The sequence below is a fragment of the Corythoichthys intestinalis genome, chromosome 14 (assembly GCF_030265065.1).
Source record: "Corythoichthys intestinalis isolate RoL2023-P3 chromosome 14, ASM3026506v1, whole genome shotgun sequence".
NCBI classification, from domain to species: domain Eukaryota; kingdom Metazoa; phylum Chordata; class Actinopteri; order Syngnathiformes; family Syngnathidae; genus Corythoichthys; species Corythoichthys intestinalis.
The window spans coordinates 48047907-48073251 of record NC_080408.1 but is presented as its reverse complement, the minus strand read 5'-3'; the positions used below and the strand labels follow the sequence as shown (position 1 = coordinate 48073251).

General features: G+C 41.2%; 1 protein-coding gene across 2 annotated transcripts in view; it reads right to left on the bottom strand.

The window, feature by feature from the left end:
* The window catches only part of epha4b (eph receptor A4b), a 291695-nt gene that overhangs the window by 10058 nt on the left and 256292 nt on the right, over nt 1-25345 (bottom strand). For both annotated transcript variants that reach the window (XM_057857051.1, XM_057857052.1), the window contains 4 exons: nt 14085-14294; nt 2776-2925; nt 2434-2627; nt 1963-2100 (listed from right to left, as the gene is read on the bottom strand). In XM_057857051.1, the coding sequence (XP_057713034.1) occupies nt 1963-2100; nt 2434-2627; nt 2776-2925; nt 14085-14294 (692 nt within the window). The remainder of the gene's footprint in view (nt 1-1962; nt 2101-2433; nt 2628-2775; nt 2926-14084; nt 14295-25345) is intronic.

Here is a 25345-nt window from a genome sequence, read left to right as displayed (position 1 = left end):
GGGCGCATGACGTCATCACTCAAAATAATATCTCAAAAATGATAGCAGCAAAAACTAAAATTTAATAATAAAGAAAGCAGTCAGTGTGCTCACGTATGAAGTTACGTGGTTATCAAGAAATCAAACAAACAGAAGCCTAGTAGGCTAACGCTAGCGGCTAACGGTACAAGCGAATGTGATGGAGTCGGGCTTAAGGGAGCATCGCCAAATTTTCACCCGACATTAAGTAGACTTGGCGGCCTCCAGGCAGGCTTTCACCCACTGTCCTCCATGGTTCTCACGAATGCAGGAGAGGGTGTTTTCCGTGCTTTCTACTGATAACCAGGCCACAAGCTAACGCAAGCGGCTAACGCTTCAAATGAACGTGATGGAGGCGGAAAACGGCTCTAACCTTGTCGAAACAGCTGAATTTACTGAGTGGATTGGGCACAGACTGCATCTAGCAATCAGTATGTCATGTTATTTTTAGGGCTGTCAAAATTATCACGTCAACGGGCGGTAATTAATTTTTTAAATTAATCACGTTAAAATATTTGACGCAATTAACGCACATGCCTCGCTCAAACAGATTAAAATGACAGCAGCAGTGCAATGTCCACTTGTTGCTTGTGTTTTTTGTAGTTTTGTCGCCCTCTGCTGGTGCTTGGGTGGAACTGATTTTATTGGCTTCAGCACTCATGGACGTTGTGTAATTATTGACATCAACAATGGCAGGCTACTAGTTTATTTTTTGATGGAAAATTTTACAAATTTTAATAAAACGGAAACATTAAGAGGGTTTTAAATATAAAATGTCTATAACTTGTACTAAGATTTATCTTTTAAAAACTACAAGTCTTTCTATCCATGGATCGCTTTTTTTAGAATGTTAATAATGTTAATGCCATCTTGTAGATTTATTGTTACAATAAACAAATACAGTAGATGTACCTATGTTGAATGTATATATCCATCTTGTGTCTTATCTTTCCATTCCAACAATAATTTACAGAAGAATATGGCATATTTTATAGATGGTTTGAATTGCGATTAATTACGAGTAATTAATTTTTAAGTTGTAATTAACTCTATGAAAAATTTTAAACGTTTGACAGCCCTAGTTATTTTGTATCTCTTTCTGTATGTGATTCCTCTGATAGCTTTTATGATGGTAAAGCATTTAGCACAAAGCATAATCCAACAGTGAAGCCTATAATATAGCCGTTTAATGGCCACAACTATTTTTCTGTATGCGCTTGCTTTATTCTATGTCATTACTGCCATCAAATAATCTTAAATGTTTCATTGGCATAAGAGCAGTACAGCTTTAATGTGTTTGTGTCAGTGTGGGGGGTTCATGTGAGCATACATGCATGCATTAAAAAATGCTCTGGAAAAAAAAAGCTGAAACCTTTGTGTGAGAAATTATGTCACAGCAGCCATTACCAATAGGTTGTCTGATTAAAGTGAAGTGCTCAAGCTGTTAAGTCATTTGTGTTACAATGACATGTTTGTGCAGTCGTCATTTTGATTTTTATAATGTTGTACATTGTTCAAGTCATACGAGCTGTTAAAAATGTTCATACATGAATTCTTATTGTTTACGAGATATTTTTATATGCCTAATGTTTAGACTGCATGTACAATTGTTAAATATGTTATATTGAAAGCTTGTAAATGAATCAACGATCAAATTATATTTCAATCCGCTTCGGCGAATTTAGCGTCATTTATCGTTATCGAGGTAAATCTGCTCAATTTACCGTGATACGTACTTAAGGCCATATTGCCGAGCCCTAGCTCTGATGGGGGGCCAACTTCACAGAGGACCAATGTAAAGTTAAAGTGCTTTTTAAACAATGACATTCTAAAAACCATGTTATACTGTACATTGAACCATGTAACCTGCTAATGCCAAAATGGACTGTACTTTAGCGTATTTTACTTAACAGTCATTTAAAGAGGTGCAATGGATCCCTTTACCTGACACTGATGTAGAGAATTGAATCTAAACTGACGTATCCAGCGCTGGAAAAGTTCTCCTTATATTGACCCATTTTGATGGCCTCCAACCACTCATCCACAGTGCTCACACTGAATTCTGGAGTGGTGGGCTCCTCTCTGTTAATACAATTTAGGAGTATGGTCAGTTTCTAGCATTGAATGATCATGTTCTAGTGCCATTGATGGCAATAGACGTCCAGTTCATTTTGACTTGCAGGGCTGGCAGCGATCGAGTGATCCCCCTTTGGACGTCTATTGCCGTCAATGGGCAGCCAATGAGTTAACTTATGAAATAGCATTAAAGTTCATTAATCAGCAATCAACGAGTTTGCTACATAAGAAAAACAGAATTAGTTTTAGACATGTTGCCTCTTAAACAAAAATCTGCCTCTTGAACAGGCACCAAATGAAATCTAAAGCAGCGATTATGCTTAGCTCCTGCCCACTGACCCTGCCGGGCTGTTGGCCAGCTCTCTGAGGCTGGCAGGGTTCCTGATGAGCTTGTCCAGGATTGTGACAATTTGTCCAAACTTTGGTCGCTCGCTGCGTCCTTTCTCCCAGCAGTCCAACATGAGCTGGTGCAGCACCACGGGACAGTCCATCGGTGCGGGAAGACGGTAGCCCTCGTCTATTGCTTTTATGACCTACAAAAAAGAAGGCCGATAAATTGAATCAACTTTAAAGGCTGCATGGGTACTTTTTGTGCAGTTTTACAGCGTACTAATCCCAAACAATAACACAACTCTAATGGCGTGTGAAGGTTACATCTGTGAGGTTGCGATTGTGACTCACATCCTGGTTGGACATTTCCCAGTAGGGTCTTTCGCCGTATGAAATGACCTCCCACATGACGATACCATAACTCCACACATCGCTGGCTGAAGTGAACTTTCTGTAGGCGATGGCCTCAGGTGCCGTCCACCTGATGGGAATCTTCCCTCCCTGTAAATAATTAATAAAATAGATATGTTTAGCAACTCTGAATATGTCAAAGGACCAATATCGTGGGGATTTGGCTCAGTAGTTTAATACACGAAAAGCAATAATGAATCCAGGCTGCTTAGACGATCTGAGCTGCGTTAACATCAAGGACAGAGCCGTCCACATTATGCACCGACATGTTTACTTTAGCATGTCGTTCTGTTGCTGTCCAATTTCCTTTTCCTTCTCTCATCCTACTTGTTATGCTGTTGTTGTGCTTGCACAGATCAAATACATTCTATAAAGCCCCACTGTATCCCTTCTTTGGGCACATGCTCAAACAATAACTAGTGAGCCTCCAGTAAGGACAATTGGCTATTTTTGAATTACTGTTTGAATTTTAAGGTAATAGTGTCAAAGGTCAAAGAGGTCAGAAAAGTAATTTTGTGATAACATGATAACAGATAAGCCTATTTAACTCTAATTTAAACTGTAGTTGATAAGATGAGAAAAAAAAAATTCATACTTAAAGGCAGGGCTGTCAACAGACTTGCAGGGGCCGGGGACAAGAGACCACATAGGGCCCCCCACCCCACCCTACCCCACTCCACCCCACCCCTGCCACCGGCTTGTCACGACAACATACGCAGTACTTTTAAGGCTTTGCAAGCTATGACTGTAAATTTTCAATGTTTTAAATTTGAGATGGACAGTTAAATTTAACAGACCGTAATGTTATGTGAAACAGTATAAACAAACAATTTCCATCAATTGTCCCATGTAGGCTACAGTACAATACAACTGAGGGTGCTATGCTTGCCTGCTATGCAACAAAACAGTATAACTAAACATCCTGTGCCTGCTCCTCCACATGGGAGTGGGACCTGGGACGCGCCCCCTCCTCAGCTCTGACTGTGGGCTGCCTGACAGGCTCCTCTGCTGTTCCACTGCTTCTCATTTGTGCTGTTTCGGTGATGGATTCGTATTAGCATTTGCTATAATACAAAGTGGGTTGTAAACCCAGCATAAATCCAGCCGCCGGACCAGAGTCTGTTCAGCTTCACGCACATGCTGCCCACAGACTAACATACACTTTCGTTCAAAAGTTTGGGGTCTAAGCGACACCTAACTTTTGAGCCGTAGTGTATATTATGTGATTTTTCATTATGTACACTACGGTTCAAAAGTTTGAGGTCGCTTGGACCTCAAACATTTGAATGGTATTGTATATCCCTGATCTCGCATCACCTTCTCTCTCCTTGGCTCAACGCGAGCAGCATGTCTTGTCATACCGCAGCTCAATAGGCTACAAGCGGCCGGTGACAGACTCGAATCGCTTTTAATTTTTTCTAATTTTGTTTATTTTATTAATATGACTGTTCTGCCCTTTGGCGAAAACTTCTGTGCCGCCCCGCGTTCCGCTCCCACCTCTGAATAGGCTGGGACGCGAACCCGCGCGCCGCGACGATTCTAGTCGGCAGGCAAGTTCGGTAACCACTGCGCCAATAAACCCGAGCCAACGGCACAGCCATTAGCGTCCTTACATGAAGGAATCGGCGGGGAGGTTTCCACGTGCTACAACGGATACACTGTGTGTGTAACCGTTACACTCTCCCCCCGAAACCTTCGCTGCCCATCCCGTACGATTCTAGTCGGCAGGCAAGTTCGGTAACCACTGCGCCAATAAACCCGAGCCAACGGCACAGCCATTAGCGTCCTTACATGAAGGAATCGGCGGGGAGGTTTCCACGTGCTACAACGGATACACTGTGTGTGTAACCGTTACACTCTCCCCCCGAAACCTTCGCTGCCCATCCCGTACGATTCTAGTCGGCAGGCAAGTTCGGTAACCACTGCGCCAATAAACCCGAGCCAACGGCACAGCCATTAGCGTCCTTACATGAAGGAATCGGCGGGGAGGTTTCCACATGCTACAACGGATACACTGTGTGTGTAACCGTTACACTCTCCCCCCGAAACCTTCGCTGCCCATCCCGTACGAGCCCCCATTTGTAACCCGAGTCTGTTCTGTGCTGCCCCGCGTTCCGCTCCCACCTCTGACTAGGCTGGGATGCGAACCCGCGCGCCGCGACGATTCTACTCGGCAGGCAAGCTCCTACTCGGAACAAGTTCGGTAACCACTGCGCGCAGTAACCCGAGTCTGTTCTGTGCCGCCCCGCGTTCCGCTCCCACCTCTGACCAGGCTGGGATGCGAACCCGCGCGCCGCCACGATTCTACTCGGCAGGCAAGCTCCTACTCGGAACAAGTTCGGTAACCACAAAGAACAGCACATATGCACCCACGAGGAAGAGCTCATTTGCTCCTAAGACAAAGTCGCGCAGCTGAGTGCGAAAGTGAGGGGAAAGATTATAGCTTACCTCGCTGTCTAGCTAGGACTTAGCTCCAACATTCTGGCCAGGACAGTACAATGACGTATAAAACATGTTTTTGGATATTTATTTTGAGATTTAGGGGGTAATTAGGGGTACTTGAAGGATTAATTCTGATTTACGAGGAAATTCGGGTTACATCGGCAGACATAGGAATGGAACTCGTTCGTAACCCGGGGATTGCCTGTAGTTTTATTATTAATAATAAAAAACCCTTTTTTAATAAAAAAAATACAATTCTAATTAAATGAATTGCAAATGAAAACTAAATTAAAATGAATAAGAAATACACTGTCATTATGGTTGAATGTTTTTACGTCTTGTTCTTGAATCAATGTTTCTTACAAATTATTTTTTCACTCCAAATCTTATGCTTGTTTTACTATTATGATTATTATTTTGCATTATTGTGTTCCCATTCTTGTTGTAAAGTGTCTTTGAAGGTCATGAAAATCGCGTTATAAATATAATGGAGGGGTCGACAATATAAATGGCCAGGTGGCCCGGACATACTTTTAAAACCGTCAGGGCCACCAGAATGCTCCCACCACTGGCCCGATGGGGCCAGTAAACATAATGTGTCGATTAAAAAAAAAAAAAAACTTACTTCACATTAATTCCCAGTGGTTCCGTGTTTTGATGACGTTACGCTATTCTGTTCAAAGACAACCTTTACAGTCTATGCAGCAGCCATTGCTCTCCGTGGGGCGTAAAAACACCTCATTCGCTCGCTCCCACGTGAACGCGCGCAACCTGATGACTGCTGCCGATTGATTGTCAGTACCTCAGTACCCACCTAATGTTATACTACAAGATGACATGTTTCTGAAATCCTCAGCACGCGGCCAAGCACCGAGGAAAAAAGATCACTCAAGAAAGCGAAAGTCACCGAGGAGTTGAGGGAAAGCGAAATTCAATATGAAAAGAAAAGAGAGAAAGTTTCAGCCCCAGAAGCGAAACCGCTGGAATTGGCTCGACTACGATGCGACAAAAAAAAGAAAAAAAAAAAAAAGAGGTTTACTGTGAGGCATAGACTTCATAATGATATTGACAGGACAGATTCCCCAGACACTGCCTCACGCCTTCAAGTGGGGGGCCGTCCCACACTCCGCTTCAGTTGGTCAAAGTTGGTTGCAGTTATTTTCAAAGACATGCAGCGATCCAATGCTATTTGGTTCAATTTAGGTTGAAAAAGTACGAAAGCTGTCCTGCATTCAAACAGGAAGGATTGTTTCGGGAGTGATTTGTTCGAGGATTCAAGGTAATTTAACCAAGAATCGAGACTGTTTTACGTCCATATCAATAAAGAATTCAGGAATTTAAGCATTTATTTCCAAAAATTCAAATGTAAAAAGGTCTTTGTGGTGATAAGGCAGCGCCACAGTGGCTTAAAGACTAGCAGCACATTTGACATATTTACGTAAAATAAGGGCTAACTGCTCGGTTTTTTGCTTTTAACCAAGAATAGAAATTATTTTACCTCCATTTCTTAAAGAATTCAGGGATTTAAGCATTTATTGACAAGAATTTTCAACATAAAAAGCTCTTTGTTGTGATAAGGCGGCGCCACAGTGGCTTAAAGACTAGCTGCACATTCGACATATGTACGTAAAATAAATGCTAACTGCCCGCTTCTTTGCTCTTTAAACAAATAATCACGACTGTTTTACGTCCATATCTATAAAGAAATTCAGGAAATTATTCACAATAATTTTCAACATAAAAAGCTCTTTGTCTGTGTTTCCACTCGTTCAGCTTTGACGGTGATAGGCTCCTATTAATCGGCCCTGCGCCCAGTGACCCGTGAATATATTATGAAGTCTATGTGTGAGGTATGCAGATCAATGCCCACATATGTAAACAAGTAAGTTTGAGAAAAGTTAACGAGTATGAAACCTTAGGTATGAACATAACGTGATAATTCATCCACGTGACTACGGACAAAATATTATCGTCATTACGACGGTTTAGTGTGAAAATCCTTAGCCATAATGGCCTTAGTCATCTCTTTGACTTCTAAATTGATGCCATGACAACCGAGCCAGGGGAGTCTTCCAGAGGGCGGCAAGGGGAAGACACGAAAGCTTCGCCCAGGCACAGGGCTCTCCCGCGTGCCTGACTCCCCTCTGGAGCTCAAAATTTAAATAAAAAAAAATAATAATTTTTTGGGAGTGTGTTTCCTGAAAACATTCAAATATGTGTAAGTGGTCAGTGAAGTCAGTTCGGGTTTACAGTATTCATGTTTCTGGTTGGGTTATTAGTGTTCCGCATTGGTGCACACCGTAAAGCTGAAAACAAGTAAATGCTGACGCCACTTGCCAGTTTGTTACATGCCGACATTACAAAAAAAATAATAAAAATGATAAACATTTTAGCGCGCTGGTCATGTGACCAATGGATTCAAAATCTGTGTGGGATGACAGCATTCCACTGGCCGCATGAGTTTGTTTGTACATTATACTGTAAATTATATATGATTATGGAATTGGAATGGGATTACTTGCACTAGATCCATGTTGTTTTGCGCACTTTTCATTAAATCTACGGCAAAAAAAAAAAAAAAAATCAATGTTATTCATGTTATTCAAGTATATTGTTCATTTTCGTGATTATTGGGATCAATAACTGACGCGTTGACCTGGGTCATTGGTTTTGATAGTGGGGCTAGTGAACTTCAAAATTGCCCTTATTGTCTACCCCTGACTAATTGAGTCGAGTCCGAGCCCCTGTGACTCGAGTCTAATTGTCTACCCCTTTATTTGTACAGTTGTACTTGGACACAAGAAGTTAATTCGTTCCAGGACCTTGTTTATAAGTCGAAATGGTCATATATCTAGCAGGATTTTCCATAAGAATACATTATAATTCAATTAATTCGTTCCACAGCCCAAAAGCACTAACACAGCCTACACTAAATCCTTAATAAATACTGCTAGTACTATTACAAATGGCAATTACAAATAGCAAAACAAATACATTGTAAATAATAATAATAATTCCTGTAATAATGTAACGAATTGGGTCCTAATGTGGCAGATGTGTTTTGAGTGGTGTACCTGAACGCACCACGTGGCTGATGTGCCAGAGTGAGAGAGGGCATTTTACTTTCACTTTTCATGTTCAGTTGCGGCGGACAGTAGGCATGTTGTGTTGCACAAACTCTGTATGCTCTAAATGATTAAAAACTTGACGAAGATGGCGATTTTTTTTTTGTGGCGATGTTACAATCATAATAATTGTCACCTTAACTTATAAAGACTAGCAAGGAGGCTGGAGGAGGACCGTTGAGATTGTAGACATTCTAAAGCAGTATTGTCAAGCCAGTTCACGAACGCACGCACATCGCTCAAATTTTTCTATCATTTCCATCTTCATTTCAATGGTAAGCTTCACCGCTTTCCTTTTTTTCACCACCTGCACTAACGTTCTTGGAACCAATGTTGATTGCGTTCAGAAGAAAATCCGCTGTGTGTCCATCTTGCGGGAAAACAAAGTCATTAATCATCGTATTTCAAGCATGTCGTCGGATGTAGAAACAAACGGCGAATCAAATTTTACATTGGATGTCGGGTAATGATGGGTTAAATAAAAAAATTACATGAGGATAAAGTTTAGAATGGCGGGCGCTCGCAATGCGAGCGGTTGTTACTGGCACCCCCAAGGGGGCCACTGTTATTTCAATTTGATCGGCATTGTCAGATTGAGTAAAGAGGAAGAAAGTGGGCGAGCGAGAGAGAGGGAGTGAGATCGGTGAGTTGGGAAAGTGCGCGGGTAGCGCGGAGTTCAGTGGCTGCAGCCCCTACGTTTTTGCTTTGGTCAATAAAAGTATTCAGAAAGAGCCATCCGACGCCTCTCTGTGTTTTTATGCATGCCACCGCCTTCCTGAGGAGGAAATGGGCCGAACCGACGACAACAAGCCAAGTGAATCACCGGTTCACTCCTCACTACGGCGAGGAGTTGAAAACACCGCCAATTACCAAAAAGGACAAAATTGGTGACACGTGAAAGTGGCATAAAGCCCAAAAAACGGACCAGAATAGCCAGAGCCTGGAATCATTTCAAGGAAAATATGGAGGGTGCCATTGTGTGTACTCTGCTAAACTGAGTTCGAATACCATGGTTGCACATTGGCTATGAATGAACACTTGAAACGCCATCACCCAAGTATAATTTTCGAAGACAATAAGAAGCAACAAGCCAGCGGATTGTAAGTCCATACAACTTTCTAATGATTTTTTAACACTGGAAGTTACCATTATGTGCGTCGTATCAACGTGGATTTTTATTTAATAAAAGAATTAATGTATATATAATTATATAATATTTTTTTAAAAATTATTATTAAATTTATTAAGATCATGGAAGCTCCGACTTGGGGAAAATATATAAATATATGCTGTATATACAGAATATAATAAAAATATATATGGAAACAGCACTGGCCTGCTTACTGTAATCCATGACTGCACTAATGATAGTTACTTTATATTATAAAGTATCATTGTATATATACATATCGTAGTATACTATAAAATTAATACTATATATTTATTTTTTGTCACTGTGAGTATGTGTGCCTCTCATTCAAAATATTTGTGGTAATGTCTCAGTGTGCCCTCTACTTTATCTATTTTCAGGTTAAAACAAACAAAAGTTGAACAGTTTTTCCCCTCCCCTCAAAATGCGGAATGCACACCAGAAAAAGCATCTGAACTCACACAAAGTATTCTGAAAATGGTTGTCCGGGACATTGCAATTCATTTTAACATTTAGACAATATAGACAATGACATACCACAAAAAGAGTAAGAATTGTTTTGACTCCTGTTAAAGAGGTGAAGTCTAAGTGTTTCCGTTTACATTTTTTTGCACTAGTTAATGCCAGCATCATTTGACGTCATTGTTTGTGATTTATCATTGATTTTATTATTATTTATTATATTAATTTGTTATTTATTTATACGTTAATAAAGAATTTAGGTGTTCCACAATGTTTTTTTGTGAATTAATAAGCTTCAACAAACATTTCATTATTAAAGTAGTAAAAAAAAAAAAAAAAAAAAAAAAAAAAATTGATTAGTCGACTAATCGTAAAAATAATTGGCTGACTAATCGGGAGGAAATTAGTTGTTTGGGACAGCCCTACATTTCATACTATTTATACTATTTAAAAAATGTATTAAAATAAACAAGACAATATTTATTGTGTTCCTTTTTGTGCTTTTTTTTAAATAAAACAAAAAAAAAAAAAGTAAACTGAAAAACAAAGAAAGAAACTAAGAAATATTTACTATTCACTCACTGGCTGCCATTGACAACGACAGACGGCCAATTCATTTAAGCTGAAAGGGCGAATGCTTCTTTCATTGTGAATGACGGTTAGCTCAGTCACCTCTCCCAGTCAAAATATGTCAGACGGCTAACGTCGTCAGTGGCAGCCAATGAGTTCAATGTATCCCGCCTCTGCATTGCGAGCCTTCCCAATCTCTGGTCAAAGTCAACTCAAAGACAAAGCCGGCAAGTGACTGTGCAGTGTACTTTAGTTTGCATCGCCCCCTTGTCCGTCCCTAAACATCCTTTCTTATCTCTTAACTGCTCTTGCTGGATCCCTCCCTTGTTCCCTCTCAGCCTTATTTGATTCCCGCTCCTCTCTGGCGCATCTCCGCCTCTGCCTCTTGCCCCGCCCCCTCCCAGCGCCCCCAGCTCTCTGTCGACGTCTCCTGACATTAGTGGGTGTGCGTCTGATTGCAATGGAGCAGTCTGCGGCGGATGCGCCCCTCCCAGGGCAATGCTAATGCCATATTAAAAATAACATCCTCGACAGTTCTTCCTATGCATATGAATAATGCCATCTCCTTGTGGGCATTTTAGATGAGTTACTCCGCCGCGGCTTAACTCAGACAACGTTCTGCGGGAGGGTGCGAAAACTTCTTCATTTTCAGAATAAGTAGGCAGAAAAATTGAGTTTTTGCATGCAGCTCTAATATCCATATAATAATAATTTTTTGCACACCAGACACTTGTTGCTAAACATCTATCAGAGACTGTAAAGATTTATTGGGGATGGTTTGAAAAAAAGATGACGTCTTAGAAAAAACTAAAGTGATGGTTCCGATTTACTATATTTTGCAGGATCTGTGATTAGTAGTAGATCTTGAAAAATATAATCGATCGTGTCGATCGAGTCAGCTAGCCACATTAGACCGCTAGGATTCGTGATCATTATTTTTGAGCATATAAGTGGACTTGTTGAGTATTTTCCTACTCACTATTTATGATTGTAATATCTTGTGTTCTCGACAGCCTTAATGTGGGAAGGAGAGGAATTTTGTTTTGGTGGCCAATGCTGTCACGAGTCGTAATGGTTTTGCAGATGCGAGGTGGCATAATTACTCTCTTTCCTTTCGTCAGTGAATTCAGTTGGATAATACCCATTTAGTGATAGCTCACATTTGACTGGCAAACATAATTATTATTTTTTTTAATATGTTTTGCATTGTTTCAAGTCAGAGCATTATTCTCTTTTTCACACCACTGTCTTTGGTCACAATTTTCCTGGAGGACATGGTTAATGTTTACTTGTAAGCACAAATCATTCGATGGCGACAATGAGGATGAGATAGATGGGAGCAGATGGAGGATTCTGTTAACGTAGATGCTCTTAGGCCCCTTAGCGGGACGTCGAGACACTTGGGGAGACAAAGCAAGAGAGCGTTGCATGCCTCCTTGACGTGATGTCGAGGCACTCGGACACATCAAGCGAGAAAACCTCTGCGAAGTTGGCCCCCATCAAGCTCAAATTTATATAAAAATGATGTCATTCGTTTGTGTTAGGTTTGTGCTAGTTTGTGCTGACAAAATTTTCGTTTGTACTGCTGTCGTTTTTGAGATATAAATTTCGAATGTTGACGTCATGCAGCCCCCCCTTTTTTTTTTTTTTTTCTGCAAAATGGACCCAAAATGGTGCCATTCGTTGTGCTACGTGTGCTGTAATTGTTGGGACACCTCTCTGGTATTGACAGAGTTAGTACACTTCGTAAGCCACGACGGAGTTGCTGAGATTGACATAATCACTCGAAATTAATATCTCAATATCTAAAAAACGATAGCAACACAAACGAAAATTTTTGCATAAACAAATGGCACCATTTCGGGTCAATTTAGCAATGACTGCGTGACGTCATCCCTCGTAATCAATATCTCAAAAACGATAGCAGCACAAACGAAAAAATTTTCAGCACTAACCAGCACAAACAGTTGACACTATTTTTAGCTATTTTTAATCAAAATGGGGGGCTGTTTGACCTGAGATTGACCTATAAAAGAATTGTTAATATTTCAAAAACAATAGCAGCACAAACTTAGCACAAACGAATGACATGCTTTTTATGTAAATTTGCATCTGATGGGGGGCCAACTGCACGGAGGTAGCGAGAAAGGCTTTTCTGTCACTTGTATGGTTAAAATTTGCTTGCATAATGACTCATTTTCTCTTGTGATGATGCTGCTATTGCAGGGGTAGGCAAACCAGTCCTCGAGGTTCAGCACTGACAGTTTAACCAATGAGGTTTCAGTGGAAACAAGAAGCACCTGACTGCAATCAACTGATTGCACTTGTAAGAAACCAGATTGGTAAAAGGCTGTCCTCATGATGGGTATGAACAAAAACCAGCACTCACTGCGGCCCTTTGTGGAATAGTTTGCCCACCCCTGTCCTATTGTGAAAAAAAATAAACCCTCAGATGAGGTGCTGGCTTCATGAGGGTCGACGATATACAGTGGTAACTCTACAAATGAAGCTAATTCATTACAGGACCTTGTTTGTAAAGGTCAAAATGGTCATAAGTCAAGCAGGATTTTCCCATATAAATACATTGTAATTCCATTAATTTGTTCCACAGCCCGAAAACCTACACTAAATCCTTAATACATACTGCTGGTATTATTACAAATGCCAATTACACAAAGCAAAACAAAACAATTATGATAAATAAAAATAGGAATAATGCAGTATAATAATAATAATAATAATAATAATAATCATAATTTCTGTAATAATGTGACGGATCGGGTTCTAATGTAGCGGATGTGTTTTGCATGCTGTACCTGAACCCCTCGCGTGGCTGACGTGACAGAGTAAGGCGTCAGAGTAAAAGAGGTGCGGTAGTGATTTTATTTTCTCTTTTAATGTTCTTATGTTGAGGCGTCAACTGCGGCGGACAGTCGGCGTGTTGTGTTGCACAACTTCTGAAATAAATGATTGAAAACCTGACGAAACCTGGTGATGTTACCACAATAATAATTGTCACCTTAACTTATAAAGACTGGCAAATGGAGGTCGGAGGAGTATTGTCAAGCAGTTCACGGATGCGCACCACACGCTTCAATGGTAAGCCTCACCTTTTTTGATTTTTCACCACCTGCTTTAACATTCCTGGAACACTTGTTGATTTCTCTCACAAGAAAATCCGCCGTGCGTCCGTCTTGCGGGAAAACAATGACATTGCGACGTTGTCATGAATCGTCGTCGTATTTCGAGCATTTGTCGCATGTAGAAACAAATGGCGAGTAAAATTTTACGCTGGATGTCGAGAAGATCGAGTGTTGAAGTGATCGTATGTCGAGGTACCACTGTAATTGTCATGTTAATGGTCACAAGTCAGCTGGAAACTATCCTAGCTGACCAACGTATTTTATAGAATAGGTACGTAAATGGTCAATCCGTTTGCTATGTTTAGCTCTATAAAAGCTAAACGCACAGGAACAAATAAAGTAATAAATCTAGCTTACCCTTGTTGTGTACGCAGCCTCCGGGTCGTCCTCCAGAACGCGACTCAGACCAAAGTCCGACACCTTACACACAAGGTTGCTGTTGACCAGGATGTTCCGTGCAGCGAGATCTCGGTGAACGTAGCTCATGTCTGACAGGTACTTCATGCCTGAGGCGATGCCACGCAGCATGCCCACCAGCTGGATTACCGTGAACTGGCCGTCGTGTTTCTGCAGGGAGAGACAAGGAGAAAGATGAATTAATACACGGTGTAAAAGCTCACGCTGTGAAGCACCAGCAGCACCAGTGGAATGGAACGGGAATTTCAAGCTTCTGGTTAAAAAAAGAAGGAGGAAAAAACTCTTCTGAAGTGTCCCTGAGCAACATTTCAAATCCAATCTTCCTCTTACTGACCCTGCACCTTGGCCTCGATTTACTGGGTGTCAGTGAAAAATCATTTTTTTCCCTAGCATGTGGCCATGGAGGATCTGGGATTTGCTCACCTGATTCCAGTTTTTTTTATGTCATTGGCAGTTGATCGATGGCAGTCCGGCTTACCTCCCCTGCAAATGATTTCTGCCATGGGCCAGTGGTACCCGTTAAAAAGCCATCCATGTTATCGGTCACCCTTTCCCCTTCATTTAATCTCTCCTTCCCTCTCTTCCATCCATCTATTTCTGAGCATGGCTTCTTGTCTTAGGTCGAGAGAACTCTCTATTAGGTAGATTCAGTCTCTGTATCTCCATTTATCATGTAGCCATCATCTTGAATGGACACACCGCTTTCTACCAACAACTGGGGTTCTTTTGTCTGCCTCCCCCCTCAGCAGCTGTGGAGTAAGTTAATTAGCTGGTCGTTTTGTGAGATACTGATTGATTGGAGTGTCTAACAAACCTAAAGACTTCCTCTATCAATCTGTCCACTACATTGTATTCCTGGACTGGTCGGGACGGAGATTAATGAGATATCGTGCGTGGTATTCAATGGATGTATAAATGTATGGATCGAGGTATAATATTTCGTATATATGCTGCTTTCATGTGGTGTCGTTATTATGGTAAATACCACTTGTCTAGTCGAAAATTGCATGTAAACGCCCCCCCCCCCCCAAGTGGTATTTCCTTATGGAGAACTAATATTTTATTATGATACCCGAGTTTCCTAGATGGGACGACCATTTCCTTTTCAAAATGGAGGCACGTGAACAAGAAGTTGTCAGTGGTAAGACACGCTACGTTTTTTTTTTTTTTTTTTCAATTGTTTCATCGTCAATTTACACACAAAACACACTTCAAAAATCTATTGACCTGACACGCAGTCATTCTTTGTGTCACACCTTATCAGAGGGGGCCGAGCTTCATTTAGTAATAGCCGAAGACGGCACACGCTCATGTCGGATTTAAGCTTGGATTTACTTACGATTGGATTTAACTGCGAAAGTTGTACCGCATACAAGCAGGAAGGATTGTCTCAGGAGTGATTTGTTCAAGGATTCAAGGTAAATATTATATTTTTCGTCCCATGCATGCGTGATTGAAGCATTTTCTTCTTTGTTTACACATGGAAGTGGCTAATTTTAGTAACTGACTAGCCTCATAGCTGGCAATATTTATGCAAAATAATGCTACCTGCACGGTTTCGTTGCTTTTAACCAAGAATCGAGACTGTTTTCAGTCCATATCTATGAGGAATTCGGGGATTTCAGCATTTATTCACATGAATTTTTGCCAGAAAAGCTCCTTTTACGCCAGACGGCCGCTAGCCTCATTCGCTAAAATATTACCATGGTACTTCGTCAATATACGCAAAATAAACACTAACTGTACGGTTTCTTTGCTTTTAACCAAGAATCGAGACTGTTTTACGTCCATATCTATGAAGAATTCGGGGATTTAAGCATTTATTCACAAGAATTTTCACCAGAAAAGCTCTGTTTACGCCAGGCGGCCGTTAGCCTTATTCAGTAACAGTATATAGTGTACAATGATGATAAATGGATATTATATTCTATAATTGTGATTGTATATAGAATTTATTAACTATCTATTTACATATTTTTTATGATTGATTCTGCATGTTTTCCTCAAGTATTAAGTTTCCGATGTAAATGGAGTGATTTAGCTGTTGAAAACTTGAAGTAAAAAAAAAAAAAAGTTGCTATTTTGGTCAAAAACGTATATGATATGTTAAATATTGTTATTGATCCTGGAAATATAGGTGATTATCTCTGCATTTGGTGATTTTTGTGCATCTAGTGTAAAATCTGAGACTTTTATAGCCATTTTAAGTTGTGTTATGCTTATATAGAAAATAAATAATCAGGATTTTATAAGGGAACGACTTTGAATTTTTTGATGCTGCTGCTCATGGAGACTCATATATGGCTAAGGTAGGTGCCTGTTTTGGTTCTAGGTCGGTAGCAGTTTGGTTTTGTAAATATTTGAACTTTTTTGAAAATAAGCCCACAACGAATCGGCCCTGTTTCCCATGTAATGTCAATAGGTTATGAGGTCTATGTTACACGTTTTTCTTATGTTGTCATTATAAAGTAGTGTACACATTTTTAATTTTTTCATGAGGAGGCTCCACATTAAAATAAATCACGAGAGCACGATGGGAATACTTTTCAACTTTATATGCCGCAGGAAGTGATGTACCCTGTCAATATGGACGCTTCTCCTCCACACACAACATTCTTTGGGCATCAATTTTCCTTTCAGTAGAACCTCAAAGGATGAGACTTCATGAGATTTAAAAAAGCTCGAAAAATAGCCTTCAATGGAAGCACACTTAAGCCACATTTATACTTTGATGACATTTATAAATTATTGCTTTAATGTTGGTAAAACCCTAAATGAAAACGCAGGTCTATAAATTGTGCAAATCCTCGTTTTTGAGCCTTTTTATAGTAAATATCTTCTTTTTTTAATCACTTTTCATTTCATTAATTTTAAAAATGGTGGAAAACAATAGGGTCTTTTATTGAGTTAAACAAACAAACAAAAAAAAAAGATTAAAAAAAAAAAAAAAAAAAAAAAATTCTCAAACCATTAAGGATTATTGTTTTATTACGTAATATAGTCATTTGAAAAAATTAGGACACCCCATTAAATACTCAGTCTGATCTTGAATTTCTTTATATCTGGAAAAGAAAGTGATTTAATTGCAGGTAAACAACAAAAATTAGCATTGTTTTACTCATTTAACCAAATCTATCAACAAAAATGTATATTCTAACCGAGGAAAAAGTTAGGACACCTAATAGCTAGTGTTTACCCTCTTTGGCGGAAATAACTTCAGTGAGACGCTTTTTGTAATCGTCTACCAGTCTTTGACAACGGTCTGAAGAGAGTTTGGCCCACTCCTCAACACAGAATACATGTGAGATTTTTGAGGGGTTTCTTGCATGTACAGCCCGTTTCAAGTCAACCCACAGCATCTCAATGGGATTAAGATCACGTGAGATCCTTGGTGGATTTACTGGTATGTTTTGGGTGATTGTCATGTTGCAGGGTCCAGTTACGCTTCAGCTTTAATTTTTTCACAGATGAAGCACCCTCTGATACACAATAGAATTCATGATGGATTCTATTATGGTGAGCTGGCAAGGTCCTGCTGTAGCAAAGCATCCCCAAACCATGACACTACCACCTCCATGCTTCACAGTTGGTATGAGGTTCCTTTCCTGGAATGCTATATTGGGTTTACGCCAAACATGTCCTCTGTTCTGGTGCCCAAATAATTCAATTTTAGATTCGTCTGTCCAAAGAGCATTATTCCTGAAGTGTCTACATTCACTCTAGTTTAACCTCAGTCTGGCCTTGATGTTCTTCTTGGAGAGCCAAGGTTTCCTCCTTGCACACCACCCATGAAGCTTAAACTTGTGAAGTCTCTTTCTGTTTTTTTTTTTTTTTTTTTTTTTTAAACCTGTCCTGTTCAGCTGTTTGACTCGGAGAACGGAAGTCTAAGTGCTCGGGTAGTCTGAACAGTTTTAATGTTTCACATTGAGAGTCTGACATATGCCTACTCCCTTTGTGATTATTCATCATACCTCATTTATTTTGACAAAACAGCAAACAGGAAGGGGTTATGGGGGAACAGAAGAAAAGAAACACAAGAGCCGAAAGAGAAGAAACACAAACAACAACAAGAAATACATTGAACGTCTAACTACACTAACTACTAATATGTTGGTGCTATCGTCAGCTAAATGTATTTCCGGTTGACACCATGTGGGGGGCCTGTTGACCAGGGAAAGAGGGGGAAGAAGGTGGGGGAGTCTATAAGCTAAGTGATAGAAAGGGGTAGAGTGTACACAAATCATCTCTGTGATCTAGAACCCAGTAATCCGTGTGAATGCCTTCTGAGTGTTAGCCCGTTGGCGACCGACCCTACGCCGCCCCAACGCCAATCCCGGCACCGGGACCCCCCACCCGAGCGCACCCAATAACATCCAGCCGCACGCGTGCTCCACCGGGCGCGAAGCAGCCATGCAGACGAGCGGAGACACAGGGCGCCGACACAGGGCCACGGCCCCCACCCAGCCAGCCCAGGGAGGGAGGGCGGTCCCGGGGGGAGGCTCCGCAGCCCATTCCTCCTCCCATAGCCCAGCAAAGGAGCACCCCCCCCCCCCCCCCCCCGGAATCCAGGGTGGTCCCCCGGGCCACCCGTGCGCCCATCTACCGGCCCTCGGGGATGGCAAGAGGGGACGCACCACCAACCCCACGTCCGTCCCCAACCCCGTCCGCCCACCCGGGCCACAAGCCGCCGCCACAGCCCCCCCGCCGACACGGCACGCCACAGGGCCCCCAGCGGCCCACCAAGCCCAGGGCAGGGACCCCGCGTAGCAGGCAACATCCAGCCAATACACCGCTGCCCAGCCAGCGATCCGCAGCGGAGCACTGGGCGGATACCCAGTTAGAGAAGAGAGGGGAAGGCGGAGGCAGGAGAACGCCGAGGAGCCGTCGTGGGGCGACGCGAGACCGGGGCCCCGACCTGCCCCCACTCCCGCGGCCGGCAGCCCAGGCAGAGAGGAGGCCATGCCTCGGGATCCACGCCATAGAAAAACGCGTGGGACCCACCTACCACCCTATTACTGTGGCTGCCAGGTTCTCGGCTGGCAGCCATAACCCAGCACCGTGATGGGATTGTGAGGGGAGGGTAGTGCAATGTATGCATTAAAATAGGAGATCTTGGCTTGGGGCAGTGGGACCGCAGCATGGAAATTCAGCCCAGCTGCCCGTCCCACCGCCCTTTGCCAGAGCTCTCCTGTGGCGTATGATGGTGCGTTAACAAAAGGTGCAGGGATGGTAGGGCCTGCCGTGAGGAGGTAACCGTGAGGCACGCCCCCCCAGCAGGTCCCAACCATCCCACAACCTTGGTGTGTGATGCATTAAAAACGGGGGAGCCAGGCCAGGACTGTATGGCTCCGTCCCAACTCTCTCCGGAGAAATGAATGAGTATGTAAGTGCCAGGGTGAAAGATATTTACAGTGCTGAAGTGAGGAGTGTGTGAGTTAAGAGGCAGGCTCCCGCGGGCGTGGCCCCGTCCACTGGAGCAACCGGCCGCCGCAGGGCGGGAGAAGCGCCAGGGCCGTGATCAACCCCCGCCCTCAGACCACCTAAAGTCTCTTTCTGATTGATGCACTTTCACATCAACAGTAACAAGAGCCTGCTGTAGGTCCTGTGATGACATTTTAAGGATTTTAGAGACTTCTTTTAGCATCGTGCGGTCTGCTCTCGGGGTGAACTTGCTTGGACGGCCAGACCTGGGCATGTTGGCAGTTGTTTTGAATGTCTGCATCTGCAGTCTTATTTCTGAAGGCCTCAGACAGCTTCTTTGATCTCATCGTGGTGTTTTCTCTCACTTCAACAATGAGGGGCACACCAAACTAAATGTGAAGTTTAAATAAGGCAAGCCTCCTTCAAAACACTGGGTAATGATGTTCTAACCATGTGCACCTGATGTGATTCCCCTGTGTGTGGTTTTAGTCATTTTAAGTGGGATTGAATGTGGGGGTGTCCTAACTTATTCCTCCACAGAAATTGCATTTATTATTAATTATTATTAATTTATTATTATTTATTATTGCATTTTACAGAAAGTTATAAAAAAAAAACTTTTTTGCAGTTTTATTTAGTTCTATTACTTCAAGATTATTAAAATTGATATTAAATATCCATATGGCCAAATATGTTAGAAAACAAAGAGGCTTCCATAGGGCGTCCTAATTTTTTCACATGACTGTATATGCAGTGGTACCTCTACATGCTAAGTTAATTCGTTCGAGGACCTTGTTTGTAAGTCAAAATGGTCGTTTGTTGAGCAGGATTTTCCCATAAGAATACATTATAATTCCATTAATTCCTTCGACAGTCCTAACTCCTACACAAACAATGGTGGAAAAATCGTAAATACTCACTGATTTCTGTAATTTATCTTAGCCTAAAATAGTGATAAACTGACATATGGGGATACCGGGGATTTCCCCAGTGGGCCCGTGGTCAAATGTGCGGACCCTAAAATTAGCGCACCCGCGTAATTCAAGCATTACGGTAAATGGATTCTGACCAAATGGCAAGGCAGTTGACTTGCATGTGCTCGCATTGTTCCCAGCTCTTCAAAACACTCTCAAGACTCTGAAATATCTAATGCAACCATTGTCATTATTTGAAAATGAAAAAAAGTCGCCTGATCTTAAAACTGCTCCATTTACATGTGTGTTACGTGTGCTGTCACGTCAGTACCATATTATGCGATTCCCCTGAGCAACGAGTCCTTTTAGCAGATGGTAGGTTATAGTTCTCATTTATGTGGCACTGTAAATCTACATACTATATCTGAATAAGTACTGGCTAAGGTTGGTGAATATCAGAAGTGGACCTCTCTCACTACTCCCATACTCAAAACTATGCATTTTTACAGTACCAATATTTGGAGAAAATAATTAAAAGTCCTGCATTTGAACTTCAATCTGGTAACAGTTCTCATTTTTGTTGAACTGTAAATCCACAGTTCTGAATAAGGTATGGCCAAGGTTAGTGAATATTAGCAGTGGACCTCTTTGGATGGCTTCAAACGCAGTCCATGAAGTCGTCCATGAAGTTCACTGACTCCCGGGCCACTCCCCCACCCCCAGTTTTCCCCTGAACTTAGGTTATCTTTGTAATTAATCAAAATTACATTAATTTCAAGACCATAAGTCACTACTGTTTTCCACCAGTTTGAACCCTGCAGTTTATAATTCAGTGCATTTTGTATATGAATATTTACAGGCCAATCAGGTGTGTTACCGTATTGGCCCAAAAATAAGACAGCCCTGATTATAAGACAACCCCCTCTTTTTCAAGACTCAAGTTTGAAAAAAGACTTTTTGAACACCAAATTAATTTTTATACAGAAAATAATTACAGTAGATCTGAAACAAATTATTATAACAATATATTTGAGAAAAAAGCATGTTATTTTGCCTCATTCAAGTCTTAATATATGAACATTTAAATATGTAAACTAAAGTGCAATCACATTCGTAAATGAATGGCTTCTGGTTTTTGAAATGTAAATAAACCAATCTATTGTGATCATACAACAAAATTGCAATAACTGAATTAACCATCAAAGTGAAGTTTAGCTGCAACTGTAGTCTTGAAACAAATCTGAATACGGAAAAACATTGCAATAAAATAATGCAAACTGGTTAAACTTGAGAGTAGCTGAGATCAGTCACGACAGAACATCGCTTCAATGATATCTGGCGCCACCTAGCGTCGTGAATGGGTATAACGTCTGGACCGCGAATATAAGACGACCCCGACTATTTCAGTCTTATTTCAATACAAAAAACACTGTCTTATATTTGGGCCAATACGGTACTTCACTAGGGTAGTCAAAAGTATTGATAATGAAATGTCGTATCTAAATACAATGTTAAATTGCGAAATTATCGTCATTCAGTTATTCGTTTTTGTGTGACCATGGGTCACTAGAAATATGTTGTCATGGAATAAATTTTGCTCTACTCCTGATAAGTAATGGGAGATATTTTTGCATTTTTCTCGTTAACTCATTAGTATCCCATTAACCTGGATAGGCGTCCAATCCATTTGAAGTGGGTTAGGGTGGCAGCGAATGAGCGTTCATTCACTCCCTCTTCAAACGGATTATATGTCTACAAGTGATAGCGTACTTGTTTCAAGAGTTTTAATTTAGTTTTTAGGAGTTAGATTGCATGTCAATGGCACTTAAAGAGTTCATTAAAAAAAATATTTTTTAAAATGATGTAGTATCAACTGGCACTGCCAAACTTCCCATTTCAAATATATTAGACAACGAGAGGGCAAAAAGACCTTCCTTGCCACATCAGTGGTTTTGTATCTTCTCAGGGACAGCTGTTTAATAAATGGTCAGCATAATTAAATACACATATGGATGTTAGGAGCACAGATCAGCTGTAAAAAACATAAAACATGTTCCATTATTATATTGAGGCACCGCGGATTCTCTTTACGACCCTCGTTATAATGCAAACTGCTTAACAGAACAGTTTTTTGGTCCTGTTTTTGTGCTATCAGTGTGCGATTTTGCGTTTGTACCTTTGGTTGGGGTCATTTTAGGCTATCGCTCGCCATTTATCTTGGCTGAGTAGTGCTTGTGAGATTGCCATCTCGTTTGCTTTGGGCCCATCACCACGGTCCTGATGGCTTTGCGGCATGGAAGTGGTTTAAAGGAGCATGGAGTCAACCAGGCAGGCCTGAATTTAGTCGCTACTGATTTATGCGCGGACTTGAGAACATTTTATGGCGGTAATTTGCAGTGTCGTTCAAGTTATTTTTGAAAAGTAAAGAGTTACTTCCCTGAAAAAGTAACTAATTACTAGTTATGCAAAAATGAAAGTAACTATATAAGTAAACTTACTTTTAAAATATATATAATAAAAAGGCATTTTTTTGCTGTTCTGTCATCCTGTAACGTCTGCAGCCCGCAGCAAGTGCAAAATAAGAGGAGCCGCGTGAGCTGACGTAGCCGCTTTCAGGAAGTGAAAAGCAGTTGGACTCCAGCAAGCATATTTTCCATAGTTCAAAGCACCAATGCATTTATTTTTCACTGTTGCACAAGAAAACATTGACTTTTACTGTTTGACGGAGTAGGGGAGATTATAGCAGTGTAAAGTTTTACTAGTTTGGTGAGAAGGTGAATAGTTTTTTTTTTTTTTTTTTTCGTTATCCGTGAGCTACATTTCCACACAAACGCACAACGAGATCATTTAGCACAGCAAAGAGAGGTGTGAGAGCCATTTTTTGAGTGTCCCAGAGCTTGCGAAACTTAAAGGGAGCCACGGATAGAAAGAAATGTAGTTCTTAAAAGGTAAATGTTACTAATTTGATATTAAAACCCCTCCTAATGTTTTCGCTTTAATAAAAATTGTAAAATTATTTTAACTAGTGTGTTGCCATTGTTGTTGACGACGCAGTGTGGTGACGTCACATGGGTACGCTGCTGGACTTCCACAGTGTCACTCTTTAACTACATAAACATGTCGTCGGTTCTGCCCTTCCAATTTGAGAAGGACAGCCCTGTCAATATTTCCCAAAACGAGCAGCAAAAGCAAAATGAACTGAAAAGACGTGATGTGACGAGTAGTGTACATGTGTTACAGTAAGTTCGCTAGTGACAACTAGCACTCTCCTGCTCTAGTGACGGAGCAGGAGAGTTATGTCAAAAAATATGTGAAGATCTTCACGGTAGACTATTGTGTGATCCAACTTATTCCAATATCATTATGGAGATAGCATCCAGAGCTGTCATGTATTTTACATATGATTCGGGTATACAGTGAAACACAGCTGTTTGATTATTTTTTTGTATCACAGCACACGAAAACGTTGATGCAGTCTACTGAGACGTCTAAAGACGGCTTACCTTATTTTTGTCACGTAAAAGTGCTGTCCAAGTCCCTGATCATCCTGCTGGAAATTCTGCTCAGCACGCTTGCACAAGCATCCGCACGCATGCACACATCGGTTAAAAGCACCGAGTACTCACTATTTTTGTTTTCATTGAGTTTTTTATTACCTTTTCAATGCCTTAAAATACTTTTTGCATGGATTACCCTATCATACTTTTAACCATTGTGTTTTTTTGTGGTAGCTTTAAAGGAGTTGACCACATTAGTCACGTAGCGTATTTAAACTGTCCTTATTTGATATAACTACATTTAAGTATTTTCTTGAAGCATTTTTTTAGTACGTTCTTCCTGTATGCATCTAAAAAAAAACAAGTTGAGAGCGCACGGTAGTACTTTGGGTGTCAAATTCGCCTCTTGTAGACGTTTCACCGATGTAGAACATTTTGGCAAAACACCGGTGTTCTCAGTTGAGCAGATGCTACTCCCGAAGCTTTCTTCCCAGTAGGGATGGAAATCGAGAAACGGTTCCTATAGAGCAGGGGTCCCCAACCTTTTTTGCACCACGGACCGGTGTTATTTGAGTCTTTTTTTTCACGGACCGGTGTTTTGACAAATTTTGCAACCTATAAAAAATTGCAACGACGCGGTTCTGCGTATGCGCGTAACGTTAAACATAGCCGCAAAATGCGCAAATGCAGCGATTCCAAAGTAAACACTACAAACTTTCTTGAAAGAAAGGAATATTAACTTACGTTTGATCATGGAAGGACTTGTAGAAAAGTTTTCCTCAGATACATCCTGCCATGTAAGCTGCACACAACAACTTCACACCGCTCTCACCATTAACATTTTCGCCTTGTTGTTACACATTAATTAAGAAGCCCGCTTCACAAAGATACAATGTTGGAAATTGTAGCAAGGTTTTCAATGTTCTTGTAGCGATGTCAGGATATTCCAGAATGACTTTAATCCAGAACCTCGGTAGAGTTGTTGTCTCAAATATACGTTTAATGAGGTCGCCGTCAGTTGTGATCCCTACAAGTTGAGCTTACTGTTGCACAGACATGCTCGAATCATTCGGTTTATTCACTAACGGGTCACGAATCCACTCCTTAGCAGTTCGTGGGTCTTCGAGGTTGTAGGCCCGTCAGGTGCCCTTTTCGCCGTAAAAATATCTCCAAAGACGTCTGTTTTCCAGTCATCTTTGCTCGTGTGGGGGCTAGTTATTTCCGGGAACAAATGTGCTGCAGCTGCAACCCGCGGCCTAGCAATACATTATTATCGAGGACAAGCGCACATAGATATATTATATACACAAAGAAGATGTACTGCTAGCAGTCCAATCAATGGATTTCTATGACGACATTCTCATCTATC